Raw genomic sequence first — 22,826 nt, forward strand, 5'->3', positions numbered from 1 at the left:
CAATAATATTTAGACATTCTGACAAATGGGAGCACATATTACTGACAGGTATGTTTCCTCTGCAGATAAATTCAATTTCTACTTGTTTACCTTACTCTTTGACAAGTTTTTAGGTTTTTAGGCATATACATTAATTAGGGAACAACAATAGCAAGTGTGTTGGTGATAGCATGAGACAAAGTTTATCTGGATATTTCTAATGAAGATTTAATTTTTTTTTGGCAGTTTCATGTACAGTTTCCTTTTTACAGTGTGATCTGTGTTTGTCATGGCACATGTCATGTCATAAATGGTTTTTCCCTGTTCATTCTTATTATCTTTACAGGGAGTGCCCTCTGTTGCTTTGACTTTGTGTTCAGAGTACTTCAATTTAAAGTTTAACTGAGCTGTAATTTTTTATGAAGCCTGATATCATGTAAGTGAGCACACACAGATATAAGTGTTTAGAATTTAGTCACAGTGACTGCCATTATGGTTCTTCCTGTGTGTGACAGGGTAACAAAATAAATGTACCACCATCTTCCCATATTTGAGGAAGTTCTTATTTTCTGCCAGCTGTTGCTGCTGTTGCAGTGCATGCCAGCTAGACATGAAGAGCTTGCTCATTGATAGAGTGCTCCTGAAATCTGATCTGTACATCACACGTGTGTTAAACTGCTGTAAGATAACCACTGCCATCTTCATGCACCTCTGGAGCCTTGGCTCTGGGCTGGCTCCTGTAAGGCCCCAAAGGGCAGTTTAGACAGGGTCTAGGGTGCTGTTATCTTGTGTCAGCCCTGCTGCACACCCCACTCTCAGTGATTTCCATTTATACATCACATCTTTGTACAGGATTTACAGGCACGGCATGTGGGGGCACACTGTGTCAGTAGAATTCACTGTTTCTTCTAAAATCCTCTGCACGTGCAAATACATAGTGGTTCTGAAAGGGTTGAGGCAGGATCAAAAATGAGAGAAAATGTACAGTTGTCAATGCTCATCAATTGTTTTTAACAAGATAAGACTTACTAACAGCTGATTTGAAAAAGCTTGACTTAAAAACTCTGTAAACTAACAAGACAGTAAATGTGGTTAAGAATAAATGATAAGGTAGCAAAAAAAAGCACAAAGTGCATTTTATTTTTATCTGCTGTTCTGTAGTATCTATCACACGGGGATTTGATATGAAAGCCTGAAACTTCATGCATGAAGTTTTAATTAAACCATTAATGTTAAACATTAACTTAGCTTAGTTAATATTAACAGCAGTGTCTCCATAGTTACATCAACGACTCTGTCTCATATTGTTAGTTTTTCTCATGTATAATATTCCTAATGTATAAAGTATTTATAAATGTAGGTGGTAATGACATGATTCCAGGCTCTTAACTTTTGTAACATAAACCCATTTTGCTGAGGCTGGGGCCTGAAAGCAGCACAGATGTATGTCTGAGCACAGCGTCTCTGCTGCCCCAGGAGCCTTTGTTTTCAGAACACCCTGATTGACCCACCACCCTTCATGGTTCACTGATTCACTTGATAGATCAAGTTTAAACTAGTGCATATTAGCACATTTGTTAGTACTAGGGGAACAGTTGGCCTTCCTGCTTTAGGCTGCTGGCTCGTTTCAAATGGAGCAGCCAGGGAAAACAATAACAGAATACCAGTTAGGGGAGCCCCAAAAGGCTGGCAGACTGGGATCAGTTGCACACGGTAGTCAATGACATTGATTCATTCATATAGATGTTGTTTAAAGACAATTAAAAGATTATTATTCAAAAACACTTTAAAGAAGCTTCACAATTATGTTGTGTGAAAGTTTAATCTTTGGCTGTTGTAGGATATGCTTTCATTAAACTCAGTGGTTTGGTGCATTCTAATGTGTCCAGTGCACACCAGGAATGATAAAGTAATAAATTTTGTCATGATCGTCCTTTCATGTCAGTTGGCAATTATTTGGCACAAGTAAAATCACTTCAGTAGGGCACCATCTCTGCTCAAATGTTTGTGAAAAATATATCTGTCAATGAAATATTTTATATTTCTAAAAAAGTAAATTGATATTCAAGTAGTCATAAAGAGAATATTTTAATACTTTGATCCTGTGAATTCATTTGGTTCTTGAAAGTCTTGCTGGGATTTATCTATTAACTCTGATATGCTTTTCAGCAATAGCCCAATATGCATAATTATAAATAAATTTTCTAGTTTAGAATGCTTTAAGGAATTAATTTTTCTTAAAAACTTAAATTCAACCATTTTCTCAAAAATATAGGATTTTTTCTCCAACTGAAAAGTCTATTTTCTTTTGCCTCCGTAGGATTTCTTTTGAAACTTTATATTGCCACCTAGGGTTAAATTTTTACATGTCACATGCAAAAACATTGAAGTGAGATAGTGATATTTGCTTTTCTCCCTTCACTTTTCTCCTGATGTCTGTTTTGCAGAACTGTAACTCACACTGTCTGGGTAACAGAAGTTTTGACACTTCATCTGCCTTCTCTACTTCTACAAACTTTAATTTTCTATTCTTTCCCCCTGCTTTGTCCATTGCACTCTTATATTTGTATGTTTGGGGGTGTGGTTTTTGTTTGTTTTTTATAACTTTAAAGGTATACTCAGATATCCATGACTGAAGTCAGTTTTTACAGTTTTTAGCTGTGGATGTTGGTGGGGGAGTTGAGTGTTAGGAGGACCAGCTGATCACAGTTTCTTGTAAATAAGATAAGAAACATGACAGCACATTTATGAATTTGGTTAAATCTTTTCTCTTTTGAAGCAGGGGTCCTTATTCTTAGAAGTTTACCATTTAATTTTTAAATGGGAAACTTATAATTTGCCTGATGCTTTAGGCAAATGATAGTCACAGAAATTGTTTTTTTGGTCTTGTTATTTTTATAACTTCTACAGGACTGCAACAATACCAGTTAGTGGATTTCAATTAAGACACAATGAATTTCTGATAATTATTTATATGTATTAATTGTCTTTGGAAGCTTTTATTTAGACTTCCTTGTTTGTGTTGTAATTCCTGTAAAAAGACATTCCACTGCAGTACATACCTGCAGTGCTTCTTTCTGTTTCCAGAGAATCAAGAAGATTTTAGGTTGGAATGGACATCTGGAGATGATCTGTTCTGGCTTCCTGCTCAGAGCAGGTGAGCTTCTAATAAAGATCAGGTTGCTAAGAACCATGTCCAGAGAAGTTTTGAAAATCTGTAAGGATGGACAGTGTCATCTATGGCTAGCTGCCCTCATTGTGAAGGGTGTTTTTCTTTATTTCACCCTGGAATATTCCTTGTGCCACTTGTGCCCATGGCCTCTTTGTCCCAGCATCTGCAGGAAGCCTGGCTTGGAGGCCTGTGGCTTGCACAGGAGATGCTCAAGGAAAGATTTTGGTAGATTTGTCCTTGGGGCTGGCCAGGCCGGCTGCCGCTGCCTCCTGCCTGCGGCCTGCTCCGGCCCCTTGCTGTGGGGGCAGCTCCGTGCTGGACCTGCTGCCTTCATCTCTCCTGGGCTGGGAGCCTGCAAGGGGGGGCAGCTCTTCAACTTCAGGCTCGGGAGATGCTGACAACAAGGCTGTAGTGCCATCCTTTGGACTTCTGGCTGCCCTCTTGTTCCTGCAGCCCAGAGAGCCCTTGCCCTTCCTGGCTGCCCTGGCACCGTCCACCGATGTTGGGTCTGGTCCCTTGGGAGCTGCCAGTGCTCCCTGAGGTGCCGGAGCTGCCAGCGCTCCCTGAGGTGCTCCCTGCCAGAGCTGCCAGTGCTCCCTGAGGTGCTGGAGCTGCCAGCGCTCCCTGAGGTGCTGGAGCTGCCAGTGCTCCCTGAGGTGCTGGAGCTGGAGCTGCCAGTGCTCCCTGAGGTGCTCCCTGCTGGAGCTGCCAGTGCTCCCTGAGGTGCCGGAGCTGCCAGTGCTCCCTGAGGTGCTCCCTGCTGGAGCTGCCAGTGCTCCCTGAGGTGCCGGAGCTGCCAGCGCTCCCTGAGGTGCTCCCTGCTGGAGCTGCCAGTGCTCCCTGAGGTGCCGGAGCTGCCAGTGCTCCCTGAGGTACTGGAGCTGCCAGTGCTCCCTGAGGTGCTGGAGCTGCCAGTGCTCCCTGAGGTGCTGGAGCTGCCAGTGCTCCCTGAGGTGCTGGAGCTGCCAGTGCTCCCTGAGGTGCCAGAGCTGCCAGTGCTCCCTGAGGTACTGGAGCTGCCAGTGCTCCCTGAGGTGCTGGAGCTGCCAGTGCTCCCTGAGGTGCTGGAGCTGCCAGTGCTCCCTGAGGTGCCAGAGCTGCCAGTGCTCCCTGAGGTGCTGGAGCTGCCAGTGCTCCCTGAGGTGCCAGAGCTGCCAGTGCTCCCTGAGGTGCTGGAGCTGCCAGTGCTCCCTGAGGTACTGGAGCTGCCAGTGCTCCCTGAGGTGCTGGAGCTGCCAGTGCTCCCTGAGGTGCCAGAGCTGCCAGTGCTCCCTGAGGTGCTGGAGCTGCCAGTGCTCCCTGAGGTGCTCCCTGCTGGAGCTGCCAGTGCTCCCTGAGGTGCCGGAGCTGCCAGTGCTCCCTGAGGTACTGGAGCTGCCAGTGCTCTCTGAGGTGCTCCCTGCTGGGCCCTGCCCCATCCCATGCTCAGAGGGTTTGGCTGGCCCATGTGCTGGGCTTGGCTTTGTCCTATTGAACATCGTCAGGTTTTTCTCAGACCTTTCTTGTAGCTGATCAGGGCCCTCATGAACAGCAACCCTTCCCTACAGCACATCTGCAGCCCTCTCCAAGTTCCCTATTTTCTTTTTCCTCCTTTTTGAAAGAGATGCTTCTGAACACAGGTGCTTGTTACTGCAGGCATTCAGGATTCTCCAGGATTAACTTGCTGTGCAATGACTTGGCACTCTCTGCAACATTTTCACATAAACATGGTTATACATTTTTTCGTGTAAGATTTTGAGGTTATAGCAGAAAACTGATACAATAATTTCCTTCAGAAATTATTAAGAAACTCTTCTAAATTTTCTGACACAAACTGGATAAAGAGCTAGTTTTCCTTTCAAGATTCTTTGATGCATTGAAATAAAAGGAAAAATTATCTTTGTGACTTCTATAATTATGTTTTGATCTTAAGGAATACTTTCCTCTTTAATGTTGAAATAGTGTTTAGCTATAATTTCTTTAATAACTATTTCTGTTCAATTGTTGAGGTAGAGTAAGTGGAACGAGCTGCAGGAAGTCCCTGCTGACACTCTGAAGGTACCTGTGGCTGCAAAAATTGGAGTAGTATTCTTCATGGGCAGGAAAATGTGCTTTCATTCTTGGCTCCCTATGTAGCTCCTTTGGCTACTACTAATTTTGTTCTTGAATGTTGAAAGCAGTTCACTTGCCAGATATTCTAGCTTTTGACTAAGAAAGTGATAGTCTACCCTGGTCCTGAAACCAAATTCAGAATTGTTCAAATCAAGTCTTTTGAATAAACACCATAAGAAGAGCAGTATTGCACACTACTGCTTGCTTCTTGCAGCAAAGCAGCCTCATTGAACCGTGGCCATTGTAGGAATTCTAGAAAAGGGAATTTAAAAAGTAATGTTATTGGTTTAGCATGAGTTATTTACTCTTCAACAAAATGCCATGTTTCAAATAATAAAATTACTTCATGCGATCAATGTGCAAAACAAGGTTTAGCTTTGCATAACAGTGTTATTTCAGTGTTATTTCCTTGGAGTTTGTTACTTCAAAGGCCTAAATGAGCAGATTTCCAAATGATACTGCCAATTTTCTATTTCTTTATAGTTTTGAACCTCCTTTACAATGAGAAAATTTCCTTTGGACTGTTTGATTTGCACTCTCAGAAAAGAAAAGAGTTGGATTGTTGTGTCAGTTTTGTTGGGTGTTACTTTCGTATACCTGCTGGGATGAGTCATTAAATTCCAACAAAGATGCGTTTTTATGTTTGGGTTTCTTTTCTTTTTTGGTGCCCAAACTTCACATTCACCCTGCTCCTGAATCAGGGTTTAATTGGGCTGTGACATATGCACTTTTCTGGTTCCTACAGCTATTTATTACCTGTATAAACAAAATTAATCAATGCTGTAATTTAAAGGTAAGTAGTACAAATGCAAGAAGAAATTGAGACATTTTTAGACTGTAATTTACTTGTCCTGTCAAAGTATTGTAATGGTTCTGATTTCTAAAAACCATTTAAGCTGTAAAAATAGTCAGATTGTGTGTAATCTTGAATGTTTTGTTTTAATTTTAGGTTTTCAAAACAGACCTAAATCCTTGAAAGTGTTTGTTAATCCAAGCAGCCACAAAAGAGAAGCCACTAACATTTATTATGAAAAAGTTGCACCTCTTTTTAAGCTTGCTGACATAAAAACTGATGTTACAGGTAAGTTGCTTCAGAAGTATAACTTAATCCTTTGTGAAACTAATAGTTAAGCATGTGAGACAAATTCAATTTACTGCTTATCCCTATTGCCTTTGACTGCAAGTATTGCATTTGGAGTTCTAGTTAATACAACACAATATATTTTTATTTTGTCGAAAAGTGCTTTAGTAATTCTCTTATTGATTCAGTACTTTTCACCTGTAGCAATCAATACTAGTAATCTAGTCTTTTTTCCTATGTCTGTTGTAACTGACTTGAAAAATTATAGATGATCTCATCTTGTAGTTGTTCCTTAAATTTATTATGAAATGATGACTAGTTCAGGTTGCAAAATAATCAAAAATTATTCTGGTAAGATCTCACTTAGCCATGAGAATATACTAGTGCAATAATGGTAGATGAAAATTATCTTGCTAATTTTATTCCCTGTATCCATGTATTTTTTAACTACTTAGCCCACAATTTAAAGTAAAAGCAATTGAAGATTAAAGACACATTAGAAGAAATGTGAAAATGATGGTCTGTATTAGAATTCTGTAGCAATAATTTCCTAACTACCCTGAACTGAGAGGGAATGCCAGCACCTTTATATAAATTTTAATTTTCACAGACATATTTTTCTACCTGGAAGGCATGAATCATAGTGTGAACAGACTAATTATGTTGTCATATTATAAATTGACTTAGCCCTGTTTGGTCACAATTTAAAAAAAATGTTTTAATACAAGTTTGAATATAATTTGTGGAGGTTTCAAAAACCTTTTTACTAGCGGAATAAAAACAGTTTAAAGTTTATTTTTTAAGTATTTGTCTTTGAATTTTTAATAGGAAAACTTCTGAGTGAAACCAGAAAAATGTTTAATGGCCTGTCCTTTAATTAAGGTTATTTTGGCAATGTTGAAATACTCCTGTGCTTATTAGCTGCCTAACACTCCTCCTACAGGCAAAATGAGAAAACTACATTGCAGTTTTCAATGCTAGTTGAGAACTAAATAATTAAGGATTATGTTTTTATTTTAAAAAAGAGGGTGGTGGTGGGTGCTGAATAAAAATCCTGTCCACTGGTACCCTATTCTAATAAAACCAAGCACTTTTTTTCAAGTAAATTGCACTGGGTTTTTTCCTCCCATAATTGTTTTGGATTTTGTGATGTTGGAGTGTGCTTCCTGCTGTTCCTGCTGTTTTGGAGCATGGCCAATATTTACATAACTGGTGGTGTACAAAGGTGTATTGGGCACTGAAATTGTGAAGGCTTTTGTACAATTTTTGCACTGAAGATAGTTTACATTGTGACTTTTCCACATGCACATATTTAAAATACATTGAATGAGAAGTTAAAATTTGTTGAGCACAAAAAAATTCTAGCAAATTTGAACCTCTGAAGTGGCTTCTAGTGCATAAAAAATAAAAAATTTTCAGGTTACTTAAACCACTTCAGAACATCAAAGATTGACAGTGGAGTGCTGAAAGGCAGAGCTCTCCTCAGCCAGTCTTGTACATTGGTAGCTGTTGCTTCCTCTCTGATGAGGCTTTCCAGATTTTATTCTTCATTATAGCTTCTCTTGGAATAAACTTCTTATGTGTTTAGAAGTCTGGAGTGGAAATATTTTCTCCTACCCAAGGACATATGGCAATCCAAAGACATGTCTGTAAATAAGTGAGTGTTGAAGTAACACTTACTTTTTCTAATTGTTTTAAAATTCTGTGGAGTTTTCTTTCTTTTTTTTTTTTTTTTCCCAGACAGCTTTGTGTGGAACACTTCAATAATTTCAGTAAAAAATAATCAAAGGTATTCTGGAGTGGATTGTGTTTTGCTGGGTTTTTGAGATTTTTTTTGTCACATGCAGTAAGCAAACCTCTGAAGTGCTTAGAGCTCTAGAAAGTGTGAATTAGCAAATTTAAACTGAAGCAATGCTTTGAATTGTGGCTAAGGTGAAACAATAGTTAAAATCTGACCTCTTTTAAGAATTGGGCAATTTTTTTGTGCTGCAGCTGGGATGTGGCTGCTAGGATAAGAACAGTGACTCTTCCAAAAATTGAGTTCTACAAAAGCTCACTCCACTGTTGAGATACCTGCAGGTACTGGCAAACTGTGATAATTGGAACTATTATTTTAGAAATACATTAGTGTCTTGCAAAATCTTACACATAGTTATAGAAAAATAAATAAAAGAAACCCTGACAGAATCCTAGCTTGTCTCACTTCTCTTCCTAGTTTTGACTCTCTTGCTTCCACTTATGCACTATTACAACCTGGACTTTTAGGCAAAAATAACAGCCTTCTCTAACTCCTATTTTTAGGGCAGAACCACAAAAGAAAGGAATATTTGAGGGTTGGACAAACAGCACTGGTTTATGGTAAATTGCATTGGCATATGGTAAATACCAACAGATAACTGGTGTTGATGCTGGATGAGAAAAAGCTGTCATCATTAACAGTTAATCCCATTGATTTTAGACTGTGGCAGGAGTGCCAGCATGTTCAGGTGCCATGTGAAAGCATCCCCTGTTTTGAAGTGTTGAACTAATTTCATATTGCTTTTTCTGTGTGTAGTGGCCAAGCCCTTGGTTCTTGTTTGCCATGTGAAGGGGATGTTGAAGTGTTTTTGGAGTATGTGTGACTCTGTTCAAATGGGGTGCACCTTTGGTGTCCTTCCTTCAGAATGCTGTTATCTGGCACTTAAGGACAAAAGAAAGAGAAAATCTTTCTAAATTTTGCATTACAAATGGTCAAAAATAATCAAATTATATTTTTGTGATAATGATTTTGACAAAGATGAGATTTGGGTCTTTCTCAAACAATGAAAGAAGATTTCTTCCTATTACCAAAACACATTCAGTAGGTTTTTTTGTTTGTTTGTTTGTTTTCCTCCTGAATTGGAACAGTGCCAAATATTCAAACACTTAGCTTTTTTTCCAGCTATCAGAATGATTTATACATGCCCTTCTGGAGGTTGTCAAGCCTGCAGAAAACTTTCTAGACATGGTCTTTTTATGTCTGTGTTGGATTTTTCTAGGTTCTTTTTCTACTTGAATTATTCTCTATATGTTCTCACAAAGTTTTTTCTGAAAACCTCATTTTTTCACTGCCTTTTTGTCATGATGTGTCCAAATAGATCCTCTGTCATTCTCTCATCAAATTTTAAATTTCTTGTAATTCCCCAGTCTTAAGCCTTAGCAGTACTTCTACATAATTTCCAAACTTAAGCAATTAGATGCAAAGAGGATGGATTTGCTCTCAATCTGGCTAACAGTAGTCATTTTTACTGCCTTTATTGACTTCTCCGTAGACATGAGCCCTCTTTATTTTTATGTCCTTGTTCCTTGAGTGAATTAATTCTGTAACAGTAAGCATAACTTACATTACATTAGGAAAGCACTGAGCATGTTTTCTGTTACAAAATAAATCTTATTTACTGTTCCATTTTAATTAGACTGTACTCATAACTTTCTAAATGTCATCGTGTTCATTTAAAAAGGCATGTAACCTGGTAACCAACTCTATTTTCATGGGAAGAGTTTCTTTCACAGCTAAGCAATGGTAAGATATTTGAACCTTTCTGCATTTTTGCATGATGCACACTTTTATTGGTCACTTTTCACACAGCCTACAGATATTGATAAAAGCATTGTTCCCATTGGCAATGCAAGGCTGAATATGGTAGCTTATATAATGTGCTTTGATATTCCAGAGAGACCCTGCATGAAAGTAAATTCTCTAAATAATTCCCAAAAGTTATTACAGTGATAGGTGCTTCTGCAGCAAAATGATAAATCTCTGCCTTCCATATAATCAAAACAGCTGTTTTTTTAATTAAGAATTTTCAAAACATAAAGCATGAGAACTTTGCTGGTACTGATTGGGGGATTTTGAACTTACAGACAATATAAACAAATTTTTAGTGTGAAGTGTAAAAATTGTATCACCTTTGTTTTGATTTTGTTTTCCTTCTCGTTTTTTGGGAGAAAAGATATACACACTCACTATGTCCACACACATACTTGTGTGTTTGTTTAAATAGGAAGAGATAGGGGTATTTTCAATTCTTGTAAGCAGCTTTTGAATAGTTGTAGAAATACTATTGGAACAGGTACAGCTATGGAATGATTGTTTTAGACATCAAGACTAATAATTTTAGCAGTGTTTAGGAACACTGGAGAAAAGCCTTGAACTATGTGAGCACCAGGGACAGACAAGCATGAAAGATTAATGTAATTTTGCATATAATGATGCACATTCTTACACAAAAAATCCATCTGCAAGTGTCATGTCAGTCAGCAAAAATCTTTGATGGGTGGCTGCAGCTGGGCTGTCTCTTCTGGCAAAGCTGCCCTAGAAAATGCTAAATGTAGTTATGATGCTTCGTGCCATCTGTAGTATGCCAGTTTATCCTGCCTTCACTGGCATTTACAGTACTATATGGGGTATCAGCAAACACAGAGACATCAATGTGGAGTGACAGATTCATTTCCTCCAGAGGCTATGAACTCTGGTGTATACTTGTGCCACCTTCCTCTGTGTGTTATATGCTGTTGTCACTGGTATTTGGCTTGATTTCATACTTCTGTGTTTAACTCCTCTTATTTTTGATTTAGCAATTTGCATATCCTAACACAAAGGCAATTAACTTTGATTGATGCTGAAGTAATTCTATCTTAACTGAGGAAATGCTTATTTTCCTTAAGTTTACCAACTCTGTCAGTGCTAGAACTTGCATTCTGATGCAACAAACATCTTGAATTATCCAAATTTAAATGCATGAAATAGCCATGTATCTGATAGCAGCTGTAATTTAGTGTTTGGCCTTTTAGCTAGCATAACTGTAAAATATAACTTCTATCCTTTTAATGCATTAATGACTTAAAAATAATCTGAATCAAATTACTCTGTGTTCCTTATGTTGGATGGACAAAATAATTTTAAATTATCTAATCTGCTGCTAATTGACGTTTTCCACAGTAACCGAATATGAAGGACATGCTCTCTCAGTACTTAAAGAATGTGAACTGCAGGCATTTGATGGGTAAGTTGGTTAGTGACTATGAAGGTTGGTAAATCTCATCAGGTTGTTTTTTATTTGTATTCCAATAAAAACTATGTCAGTGGGTATTTAAAAAGTTACACTGTTTCTCATATATATGAAACCTGGGAAATTCAGTTCTCATTAAACACTTTGGTGTTTATTAATTACTGACAATAGAAATGCATCTTGGATTCATAAATAATGGTAAATGTACATAAAGCTCTCTGAAAATATGCTTCATGAGGGTTTCAGTCTCTGTATTTGTAAGAATACAAAGATAAAGAAGACGAAGCCTGGATTGTATCTTCTTTCACAAGTATCTTCTACACTGAGTCATATTTGAATTGTTTCATCTTTGATCTTTGGGTAGACACTGAGAACTTCCCCTATAAGGCTTTCTCCAGTAACCAGATCCAAGCTGGAACCCTTCTGAAAGACCACAGGCATATGTGCCTCTACCTTTTTTGCTATCCTTTTTTTTTTTGAGATCCAAAAATGTAGAAATGACAAGACAACATGTTTTTTTTAATTCATTGCAGTATGGAAACAATCTAGCAATGCAATTTCTGAGCTTGATTTTCTCACTAGGAAAGTTATGATTCCTTCCATGTCAACAGCATATGAGGTAAACTGAAGTTTATGATTTGCAGTAGAAAACTGGAAGTTTATATCTCAGTGCTTTCTGAAAGTGACACTCCTATGTGTTAATTCTTTGTCAAAGCTGTTTGTTTGTATTTATAATTTCTCTGATTTCCCTAGTCACCATTCTATTTTGAAAAACCACAGGCAGATGTCTTATACCCTCTAAATTTTTTTTGCTATCCACATTTTTTTTAGGGACACTGAAAATTGAGGCACTTTGTTAATTTGGCTTTTTGCCCCTGACTTGTGGCTGAGCTTTGGTGACAAATAGAGAGGCTGCATTTGTGATGCTGCTGTCTCAGCTGGGTTTTCCTATCTGAACAGAAAAAGAAATAGACAATACATACATTTCTTCCCTAGGCAGGAGCCTAAAGTATCAAGAATATTTAGAGTAGCCTGGGTTAGTCAGTCCTTAGTGAATAGTTGATTAATAAAGTTGCATCTGATGGTTAAATAGATGTTTCTTTTTCTCAGAAAGATGTTTCTTTTTCTCTTTCTTCTTCAAGGTCTAAGTAAAATTTGTTGGCTCAAGACTTTCTACTCTTTATGCATAGCAGGCTCTCGCTGATTGGCTTTGGAATCCCAGGTGCCTGCTGGTATCTCTATTTCCAAAATGCAAAAATGCAACTCTTGATGATTAATGCTAAAATAGTAAAAAACAAAATTAGCAGCATTCTCATGTTATTCCTTGGACTCTCTCTACACAGCACTCCAAAATCAGAGGAAAATATATCTGTTTTCAAAAGTTTTAATAGCTAGAAGACAATCCACACAAGTCCTTCTTGTATACAAGAAGGTATACAGTTTTTCAGACTTCAAAGATTAACTGGTTTTGCTACTGTGACAGAGAATTTTAAGCCTGGGAATAAACAAAAAATGAGTCAAAAGAAAGGCAAAGGCTCCTGATTGCAAGCAGGAAGAAAATGTGCCTCAAACTTTTATTTTCTATTCTTCCAGCTATATATTGTTTTTTTTTTTTAATTTAATGTGGCAGTGTTTAGCTAGATAGAGGAAATATTCCTAAAAATTAGAGATTAAAAATTGGCTTGGAAATAATAATAGAAACTGAAGGAAAATGTGAAAGGTGATGAGGTAATTGAATTTAAGTATTTGATACCATTAATAACATAATGAGTGTTTTCTTATAAAGATCTGACCAGTTTTACCTGGCTGAATCATTTGGTACAGTTTCACAACTGCATTCATACAGATATTTGAAAAGAATATAATTTAGGCGAATTGCTCCCAAAGTAACTCTGATGTTTCTGTCATAAATGCTTGGAATGTATTATTACTATTCTTATCATTAAAATATGTTTACTAACTTGGAGAATCACTGTAATATGTACTTAAATAAACAAAAACAAGGAAAAAAAGGTTTGCTGTAACAGAGCTTTTAGAGACAAATGCGTTGCTCTCTATAGCCACAGCAGGTGGGAGTTTAATTATGTGCTCCAGAAGCAGTGATTAAGTACCTTTGTGCAAAGGATTGCTGGCACCAGGATTTTATACTTTGCTAAATCCCTCAACTGCCTGCATAGTGTAGGAAAATAGCTGTTTTCAAGTGTTTTTTTCTTTTATTGCAATATTTGGTGAGTTGTTATTGTAAGGGCAATTAAAAGACATTGGAATGTTTGTATGGGTCAGCATTGAAAGATGCAAAGAGCTTTTCCACTGAGGCACTTAAACATGTGTTTGCTTCTTCCATCTGATCAGTTTATGTGCATGATGTGCGGTAAGGTAAGAAAAACTTTGTCAGTTTTTAAGTGTATTTACTCCTACTGAGACAGAAAGCAGAAATAAGAATGCTTAAGGAGCATCAAGTAACATTTACTGATCTGACAATGAAACCCAAGCTTGTTGTTAAAGAAAGAATGTTTTTAGCTTTTTGAAATACCATTATGTATATGGTGTGGGTAGCTGCCTTCCACTTGTTTGTTCAGCTATGAAAGAGTTTGTTTTAAACTGTTTGGCATTTTTGTTTTGTAATAGGGTGGTTTGTGTTGGTGGAGATGGATCTGTCAGTGAAGTTGCTCATGGGCTACTGCTCAGAGCCCAGATAGATGCTGGGAAAGACACAGAATATGTGTCAAAGCCTGTCAGAGCACCAGTTCCTCTTGGAGTAATACCAGCAGGTGAGAATGAAAGGTACTGTTACATTTTGTTAGTCATCTGGTTTTAGTCCCTCTGGCATGTTTTACAGTTATGGCTACTAAAGGCAGTTATTGATGCTAAAGCTTCAGTTATGTAAGGGAGCTATTGAATAAATGTCCTAAATTGGTCATTTATATTGATTACAAATGACTTGATTTTAAATTGTAATGATAATTTATAGTAATGGCACAGATGAGCTCTTTGCCTGAAGGAAGAAGCTGAGAAAGAATAAAACTAAAATAATTTTCAGCTAATCCATACAAGATCAAGTTTCAGTCTTATTTCCCGACAGAAATTATACCAAGTGAAAACTTTATTTTCTAGATTTTCCTTATTTGCATATCTAGTTTTCTTCTCAGTTGGATTCATGGTTAGGGTCTATTTTAAAATGGTGTCTCAGGAATACATTGTGTGCCTTATAGTAAAAAAAAATATTGGGTGCAAAAACGACTTTCTCCTTTACAGACATGAAAATCTGTCTCTCTTAAAAAGTCATCTTGCTCTTTTATTAACTTGTATCTGGTGGTGTGGTTTTGTTTGTGTTGGGGGGTTTGTGTGTCCCTTCTCCTCAGTGTTTGTATTGGCCCTCCTTGGGGTGTAGCTGTGCCCAGCAGGAAGGCTTTAGCAAGAGCTGTTGTGGTTTAAGCCCAGCCCCACACAGCTGTTTGATCACTGCCCCACCTCTTGGATCAGGGGAGAATTAGAAGGGTAAAAGCTGAAAAACTCTTGGGTTGAGATAAAGACAATTTAATAGGAAAAGGGAAAGCTGCTTACACTAGCAATGCAAAACAAGGAATTCATTCCCTGCTTCCCATGTGTTCAGCCATCTCCAGGAGAGCAGGGCCCCCATCACACGTAACACTGGCTTGGGAAGACAAATGCCATCACTTCAAATGTCCCACCCTTCCCCCCTTTTATTACTGAGCATGGTGTCATATGTCTGGAATATCCCTTTGGTCAGCTGGGCTCACCTGTCCTGGCTGTGTCTCCTCTCACCTTCCCAGGCACCCCCAACTTCTCACCAGCATGGCAGAGCAAAAAGAAGAAATGGCCTTGTCTCTGTGTAGGCTCTGCTCAGCAATAACAAAAACATCTCTGTATTATCCACCTTGTGTTCAGCACAAATCCAGAACACAGCCCATAGCAGCCACTGGGGAGAAAGTTAACTCTACCCCAGCCAAAAGCAGCACAAATCAGTACAGTCAGGGTTGATTCTGGACTGCTATATGAATCACTTCTCTTGAAAAGAAGAGAGGTGTTTTTGCATGAATGTGTGCTAAGACTACTTGACATAGTTCCTCAGATGTTTTTAACTGGTAAGGACAACATTCCTACAGCCAGTAAAACAGGAAATCACTGTTTTGAGTTTTCTACAGAAAAAAGGGGCATGTCACTTTGAACCGAGCCAGCAGATTTTTAAATGCTTTGATTTGGTTTCCACACATAAAAGGACCATTAGTTTCTTCTTAAGGAGCAAGACTACATTAGCTTTCTCTGAGGTTAAAAGCCCTTGGTAAAAGAGACAGCAATGTCAAAGACATGAAGGTAATGAATTTGAGTTGGGCCATCACTTACCAGCTCAGTTCCTGTGAATATCTCAAGGGTGCTGAGACAGAATCTCTGCAGCCCCTGACTCCATGTTGTGTGTGGGTCACTGTGCCTCTCAGTGGTGCTTTCTCTCCTCACTTTAGGGCAGATATGTTGTGATCAGAAAGGACTTGTAAACCCAAAAGAATTCCGTAGGGTTTCTTACACAGAATGGCATAGATTTTGTGAAAGAGGATCAGAACAGTTCATAAAATGATATTGTGAGAAACTCCTAATAGGTTCTTAAAAACAATCTGTTGTTTGTTTGATTTCCATATTCCATGAGGTGCTCAGTTAGGAAACAGGTAATTATGATACTTGTTCTCATGAGGATGCAACTCTGGTCAGTTAACATTTTTTTCCCCACCAGAAATCCATTGTACAAAATTATTAGGAATTTCCAGCCAAGTAGAATCAACAACTGAATTACAGGATAGTATTATGTGGGTGGTTTAAAATCTGGTTTTAGTCTCCATAATAAGTACCTAAGACAGCATTTTGAACTTTCAGTCCTCTTGATGGGAAGAAGATGCTTTTGAAACAATTTACCTCCTGAAGAGAGAGGTCCAGAGGGGAGTATGTTTTTACTGAAATACTCTACTGAGCTGGCTTATTGTGGTCCACATCAAATGGATGAGATGTGGGGAAGCCTGCAGTTGTACTGCTGGCCATTAGCAAGAGTGTTTGTTGCTATGGGAACTACTGCTAAGAAACTGTATGGAGGGGGAAACAGAGAAAGGGGAGGGGGAACTGTGGAAGGACATTAAAAAAGCTATCCAGTTGTTACAGAACAAGAGACAATCTTTATCTGATGCCTACGAACCTTTTGATCCAAAGGGGTTCATATAAATAAATTCATAATTCCCAATTAATTCAGAAAATAAAATATCACTGAGGGACTGTTAATTTCTGTGATATTTCAGGCAAAGAACCAAAATGTTGGTGCAGTTTTCATCAGAATTTTAGCTATGCTTGACTAGGAAGTCATTACATCACATTTATCTGTTTGGATGGGGGAGACATTAACAGCCTTATGAATATTCATGTTGTCTGGTTAATTAAGTTAATTGTACTGCAGAAGTGCTTGCACTTCCAAGGACAATTTTTTTCTCTACAATTTCTGTTTGGTACCTTCATCAGTCATGCTTTACATGACCTGCAGATACTCTGTTCTTACTGAGATGCTTTTGCACTTTTGGTGGGAAGGAGGTGGTAGGAAGTTGTTTGTAATGTCAGGAAAATCGGTTGATATTTTGAACAGGATTTCATTTTGGAGTAATAAAATCATTGTTTCTGTAAAAAATGCTAATGATAGAGATGGTGGAATTGTATGGATAAAACCTTTTCACATTAAATTGAGTAGCTGAAGTGAGAACTAAAAATGTGACTTACTAATGTGTGAGCAGTGCAAGTCATGGACATCAAAGGCTTTTAGTTCTGAAGTAACATGATAGTGTTCAGGGGAACTGTTGTTATTGGTAAATAATATCTTGAGCTTGCATAGGGGAAAAGAGATTACTTGGGAGTTTGAATAATGGCATTAAAACCATTATTGAATCACTATTTAAATAAGAAGGGCTTGGGTCCTTAATTTTGTATATTTTTCTACCTTGTTTATAGGCTGCATGTTTGGGTTTGCTTGTTTGTTTTGGTTTGGATTATTTTGTCTGGCATCCTGCTTGTATAGGACTTAGTTAACAAGGCACATTATTCAGTCATTATTGGGATTAAAGCTGCTGCTAGGCATGTGCTAAGTGGAGTTTTTATAGAATATGATGGTGCTTGCTCCCACAAAACTGTGCTTGGCCTCGTTCTTCAGCTTGTGGAAGGATGGATGTGGTGCTTTTGTTTTTGAACACAGAACTTGTTTCATCTTCCTCAGAGTCCTGAAAGGGTGGGATTTTGCTTTGTTTACTTCTGCAAATGTTAATGAGCTCCAAAGATTTAAGAGAAGGATGCAATTACTTGTGCCTATCCTGTTTAGTAGGAATGAGATTTAGGTCTCATTAAAGTCAGTTTGAAGATTGGTACCGACTTCAGCTGTGGTTGTTTGGTATCTTGCTGCCATCTGCATTGATAAATTACTCTTAAATCAGGATTGCAGTTTAAACTCATACCAAGCTTGATCTTCCAAACTATATTCCACCTTGTGCTCTTTAATTAGCTTGATCTTCAGTGAGAAGTGAAACATTTTTTTAGAATAACAACTGCCCTGTCTTGACACACAGGAAGTAAACATGATGTGCCTGACTTGTAACAATCTGCTGCTTGTATTTGTGATTTCCTTTGTTTTGGAGAGGTACTCATAACGGTTCATAAGAGCTGTATAATACTGACTGAAGGAAATATTTGAGTATTTTTTAATTACATCTCTAGCTACCTTCACTGGCAAAGCAGAACTAGTTGGATCTGGAAGTTAAATCAAACATGAAGTTATTCAAACATGAAATATTGTCAAGTCATTCAAACATGAAATAATGTTGGGCAAATACTTGTAGTATTCTGGGGAGAATTGCTTTTTAGGTAAAATGTAGGGGGTTTTGTAGGTTTTGGGTATCTGTTACCTTAAAAGATGTACCTCACTTCCTTCATACAGCAGGAACACAGAGCTCCTCTCTCTGATGTTATGGCAGCTTTCCATAAAGTTCTAAATTGCTTTCAGAGGCTAGGGTGCACTAAGGATGTAACAGGTGATCTGTGAGATTCCCTGTTATACTAAAATTTTTATTTAAAGAAATTTTTGGAAAAAATCAAAGATATATTCCCGAATATGAATGGCATGATGCCTTAGAGCTTTGTAATTATGTACATCAGTCTTTGCAAATTCAGTATTTTTTCTACACTCTGTATGACATAAAAACAGAATTTGGGGAGAAGCAAAATTTTTCAATCTGGTACATTATGGTTTAAAGTGCTGATTTAAATATTGAGTGCCTGTTGCTTGACATGTGGTAGTCTTTTCCTTTCTTCCCTTCTCTCCCCTACTTTTGAAAGTATCTATCTTTCACTTTTGAAAGTATTTATCTTCCATAAAACTTAGGGCAAATTTAACATCCAGACTTGTCCATTGCTGCTGTAGATTATTAAATAATTGAAACAAGAAAATTATTATAAAATATATGTGAGCTCATTTTTATATGAGAATGTTAGGTTCTAAACTGTTCTCATGTAATTTTTGTTCTGTTAATTAAAATTTTATTGAATTATTCATCTCTTAATCATCTCTTAATCAGTGATATGAAGAAGTCAATATTCTGCCTGTTTGGTGGCAGGCCTTTATTTTTCCAGAGGTGAATTCTTTTGCTGCTTGGCTAATGCCAGAAGTGAGAAAAATCAATTTGAATTTTTTTTTAAACTACACCTATTTAGGTGTACTCCTTCTTCATGATTTTAAAAATAAATTTATATTCAAAAGTCAGCTGATGCATAGTATTTTATGTCCTAAGCATTAAAACAGAAGGGCAAAATTTACATACATATCTTCATGTTTCTTACCCAGGTAAAGTGCCTTGAGATATCCATCATCAGCAGTCGTGGGCCTTCAGAACTCTGCTTCTTTCTTTTGCAAACTGACAGCTGATTTTCCACTCTCTTTTTCAACTCAGCGCTGACATTGCTGGGTTTTGACTATTTCTTCTATTTGCCACCTGATTTATTCACGCCCTTGTTTCAAGTTCTGTTCTTCTCTTCTCTCTGGTGCTGGTAGAATGGCTGCTGCCAGCATCCAGGCAGTGACAAATAAAAGGGAGAAGGATCAGTTTGGGTGCACTGAGTGCAAGTCCCCTCTTTGTCAGACGTCACATTCTGCCTGCCCTGTTTTTCAGTCATTGAGTTCTTACTTGTGAAGCTGTTGTGCAGTAATTAATTTTGTTCACTATTCCAGGAGTCTAAAATGCAGCCTGCAAGAAGCACAGCAGCTATCTTTGACTAGATTAAATATCATTTGGCTTGAAAAATGTACAGTTTTACACTGTCTGGTATTATTTTACCAACCTAAAATATTCCCCAAATGCATCAACTGTCTCCAGTTCCTTAGTACAGCACTTGGGTATATAAGAGGTGATGATTAAGGAGATGATTTTAAAAAAATCCAAGCAGGCAATATTTTGAGAAACTTGTTTCTCCCACTGCTTAGTTTTTATGGCACTTATGAATGAATTTGCAGAGAAGATTTCATAGACCTCTGGAAGTTTTAAAGGTTTTAATTTAATACTATTCAGCATTTCTGCTGTTAACAAGAGAATTTATGGGCAGGCTTTATTTTTTATAAAATGCATAATTAAAAATGCTGTGTATATTTGTACTGGTTACTCTCTATCTCTCATGATTTTTTACAGCAGGTTTTTTTTTTCACTTTTACAGGTACTACAAATATTTTGGCCCATACACTCTATGGTATTAAACATGCAGTGACAGCAGCACTGCACATTGTAATGGGTAAATATTTTTACATTCACTACCATATTATAAATAATAAAGCAGTGTGTAGAAGTTTGTCATAACCAGTTGCTCAGTGAAGACATTGCATTTTGCTGTGTCACTGTAACCTATATTCTAAGACTTTTAAACCCAAATGATTCTATCCTGGTTTTAGCTCCAGGTGCATTTCCTTTAATTACTAACAGTTTCTATAAGAAAGCTTTATTCATAGAAAAAACTGTATCATTTGCCACTGGGTCTGCACAATAAATGGGTTTTGAATGTGAAAATGTAATTATGCTGAAAGGGAAAAGTAGGTTGCTAGTGCAAACCTTATTTTTAGGTCTTAGAAATAGCAAATAGTTTGTCAGAAAATGTTAATTTTACTCTCAAGGCAGTCTTTCTTTAGCAATTTTATTTTAAATTAAAAAAAGAGAAAAAAGATTAAGGTCCTTCTTGAGTATCTCTTCTCTTGGTCTTGCAGTCTGCAGTGGAAGAGCCTTTGCTCTATTTCTCAAGTCATAAAACAAAACCCTTTACAGGCAAAATCTAAATCTTTCTTTCTTTAAAAATCAGAGACACTGAATGCAGGGTCTATTAAAGAAAAAATGTATATATCCTATTTTGAACAGAATTATATTTTATAACTGTAAACATGAATACATTTAAAACCTATGTTTAAGAGTTCCCTTATATCCTCCAGTACAATGTGCAGTCATTACATTTATTTGGTGAAATAGTTGCAGAGATTTATGCAAATATTAGCAATATTACATTTTCCTTGATTCTACTTGTTGAAAATGTGCAAAAAATTAAGAGTCAGACCCTTTGCAGCCTTATGAAGTAGCTGAATGCTTTACTATAGCTTTAAAATTTTCAAGCATCTGAAATTACTACTTTGATAGAGTCTTAATTTTATCTAGATGGATTCTGGTTTTGATTCTGAGAGAGAGGTGTCTGGACAGGTTTTTTCCCCAGCTAACGTAGATGAAAAAGAAATGGTGAGTTGTGTGTCATTTGAAATACAGATTTTTCTTTTCTCTTGTCTCTCTGTGCACCTGTAGGACACATCCAAGTGGTGGATGTGTGCACCTTCAGCACTCCAAGGAAGCTGCTGCGCTTTGGGTTCTCGGCCATGTTCGGGTTTGGGGCGAGGACGCTGGCTTTGGCAGAGAGGCACCGCTGGATGCCCTCCAGCCAGAGGAAGGATTTTGCTTTCATCAAAACCCTGGCAGATCTCAGGTATGCCAAGAGATGTCATGTTTTTCTAGTGTTTCTTATTTTCTTGAGGAAATGGAAATAATAAATCTCATAAAGACAGAGAGCAGTTTATCTTAATTGCAGACAGATTTAACTCAGATGTGATGTATCTTACAAGTCAAAGAGGAGATAAATTCTATACATTCAGAATCTCCTAAAAACCATCTTAACTTTGATAAAAGTGTGTCTAACAGTCAGAATACTTGTTTACATCCTAGTAAATGTCATTACTTTTCTAGGCCAGAGGAATGTGAATTATCATTTCTCCCTCTACAAATTCTGCAGGAAGACACTCATGAGAAGGACAGGTAAGTAAAACTGACTCAAGAAATTCCAAAGCTACAGAAATGAAGAAGAATAAAATTGTACAGATTCTTTACTTTGTTCAAATTTAAGCAACAGGTGATATAAGCTTAAAAAGTATTTATTTTGACAACTGCAAACTTGTACATATTGTAAAGTGTTTTCTGTAGACTGTTATAGAGGATCTTGTTACAAGACAGTCTTCCAGTCAGTATTATTGATTTTTTCAGTTCCACTAATATGCTATTTTTTAATAAATTATGTGTTGCTTAAATGTGCAAATGACTTTAATTTTTTTTTTTACCTACATGCTTCCACCCTTTTAGAAGGAAGAAAGAGAGAACGAAAAAAGGTGAGTTTCTGCTTTTAGGATTTTTAAAACTGAACCATGGCTGATTAACTGGAGTAATATAGCGTTACTCTGTTATATTTAGGTAGCAAGGATCAATGGCAGAAAATTCAGGGTCACTTCCTGAATGTGAGCATTATGGCAATCCCTTGTCTGTGTTCAATGGCACCAAGAGGCTTGGCACCTAATACGAGGTCAGTATGGGTTTAGAGAATTAGTCATGTCTATAAATTCTGACATCTTACCTTAAGACCTTGGCTTTTCCGAGAATATGAGCCTATGTTTAGGTAGTCTAGTCCCTCTGGACTGGGGGAGGGAGCAGAGACTGCAGCAGACTCGATAATCCCAGGAATTGTAATCAGTTTTTGGATCAGGCAAATAAGGTCAAGCAGTCTAACTAGAATTATGAGTGGATAATTGCTGTGATTAAATTAGTTGGCAAGTCTGACTTAAGTAGTAGTCATGGAGCAGTCATCTGTCATAGGATTTGGCTTTATGGGGAAACTTCACCCTTAGATTTAATTTTATTTTTTCAAATATAAAAGTGGCCCTTGTCTTCTGCTCTAAAGCCAGCAAAAATGAAATATGAGTCTTTCTCATGTTATTAAGGACTAAAGTTCACACTTGTCTTTTTCTTCTTATTATTTTTTGTTTAGTTCCCTTCAGAACTTGGGAAATGAAGCTTCTGCATGCAGGGTTTGGGGAAGCAAAGGAGTATGTAACTTGGTTGTTGACATTGATTCATTTTGCCTTTAGCTCCTTGTT

At 37.5% G+C, this 22,826-nt stretch overlaps 1 protein-coding gene across 1 annotated transcript in view; it reads left to right on the forward strand.

Annotated features, from left to right (window-relative positions):
- Nucleotides 1–22,826, forward strand: part of CERKL (ceramide kinase like) — a 52,342-nt gene that overhangs the window by 23,237 nt on the left and 6,279 nt on the right. Inside the window, exons 3-10 of the mRNA XM_058809373.1 lie at nucleotides 6,192–6,323; nucleotides 11,284–11,347; nucleotides 13,982–14,124; nucleotides 20,093–20,167; nucleotides 21,214–21,391; nucleotides 21,649–21,717; nucleotides 22,039–22,064; nucleotides 22,147–22,255. Coding sequence (XP_058665356.1) covers nucleotides 6,192–6,323; nucleotides 11,284–11,347; nucleotides 13,982–14,124; nucleotides 20,093–20,167; nucleotides 21,214–21,391; nucleotides 21,649–21,717; nucleotides 22,039–22,064; nucleotides 22,147–22,255 — 796 coding nt within the window. The remainder of the gene's footprint in view (nucleotides 1–6,191; nucleotides 6,324–11,283; nucleotides 11,348–13,981; nucleotides 14,125–20,092; nucleotides 20,168–21,213; nucleotides 21,392–21,648; nucleotides 21,718–22,038; nucleotides 22,065–22,146; nucleotides 22,256–22,826) is intronic.

The sequence above is a fragment of the Ammospiza caudacuta genome, chromosome 8 (genome assembly GCF_027887145.1).
Source record: "Ammospiza caudacuta isolate bAmmCau1 chromosome 8, bAmmCau1.pri, whole genome shotgun sequence".
NCBI classification, from domain to species: Eukaryota; Metazoa; Chordata; class Aves; order Passeriformes; family Passerellidae; genus Ammospiza; species Ammospiza caudacuta.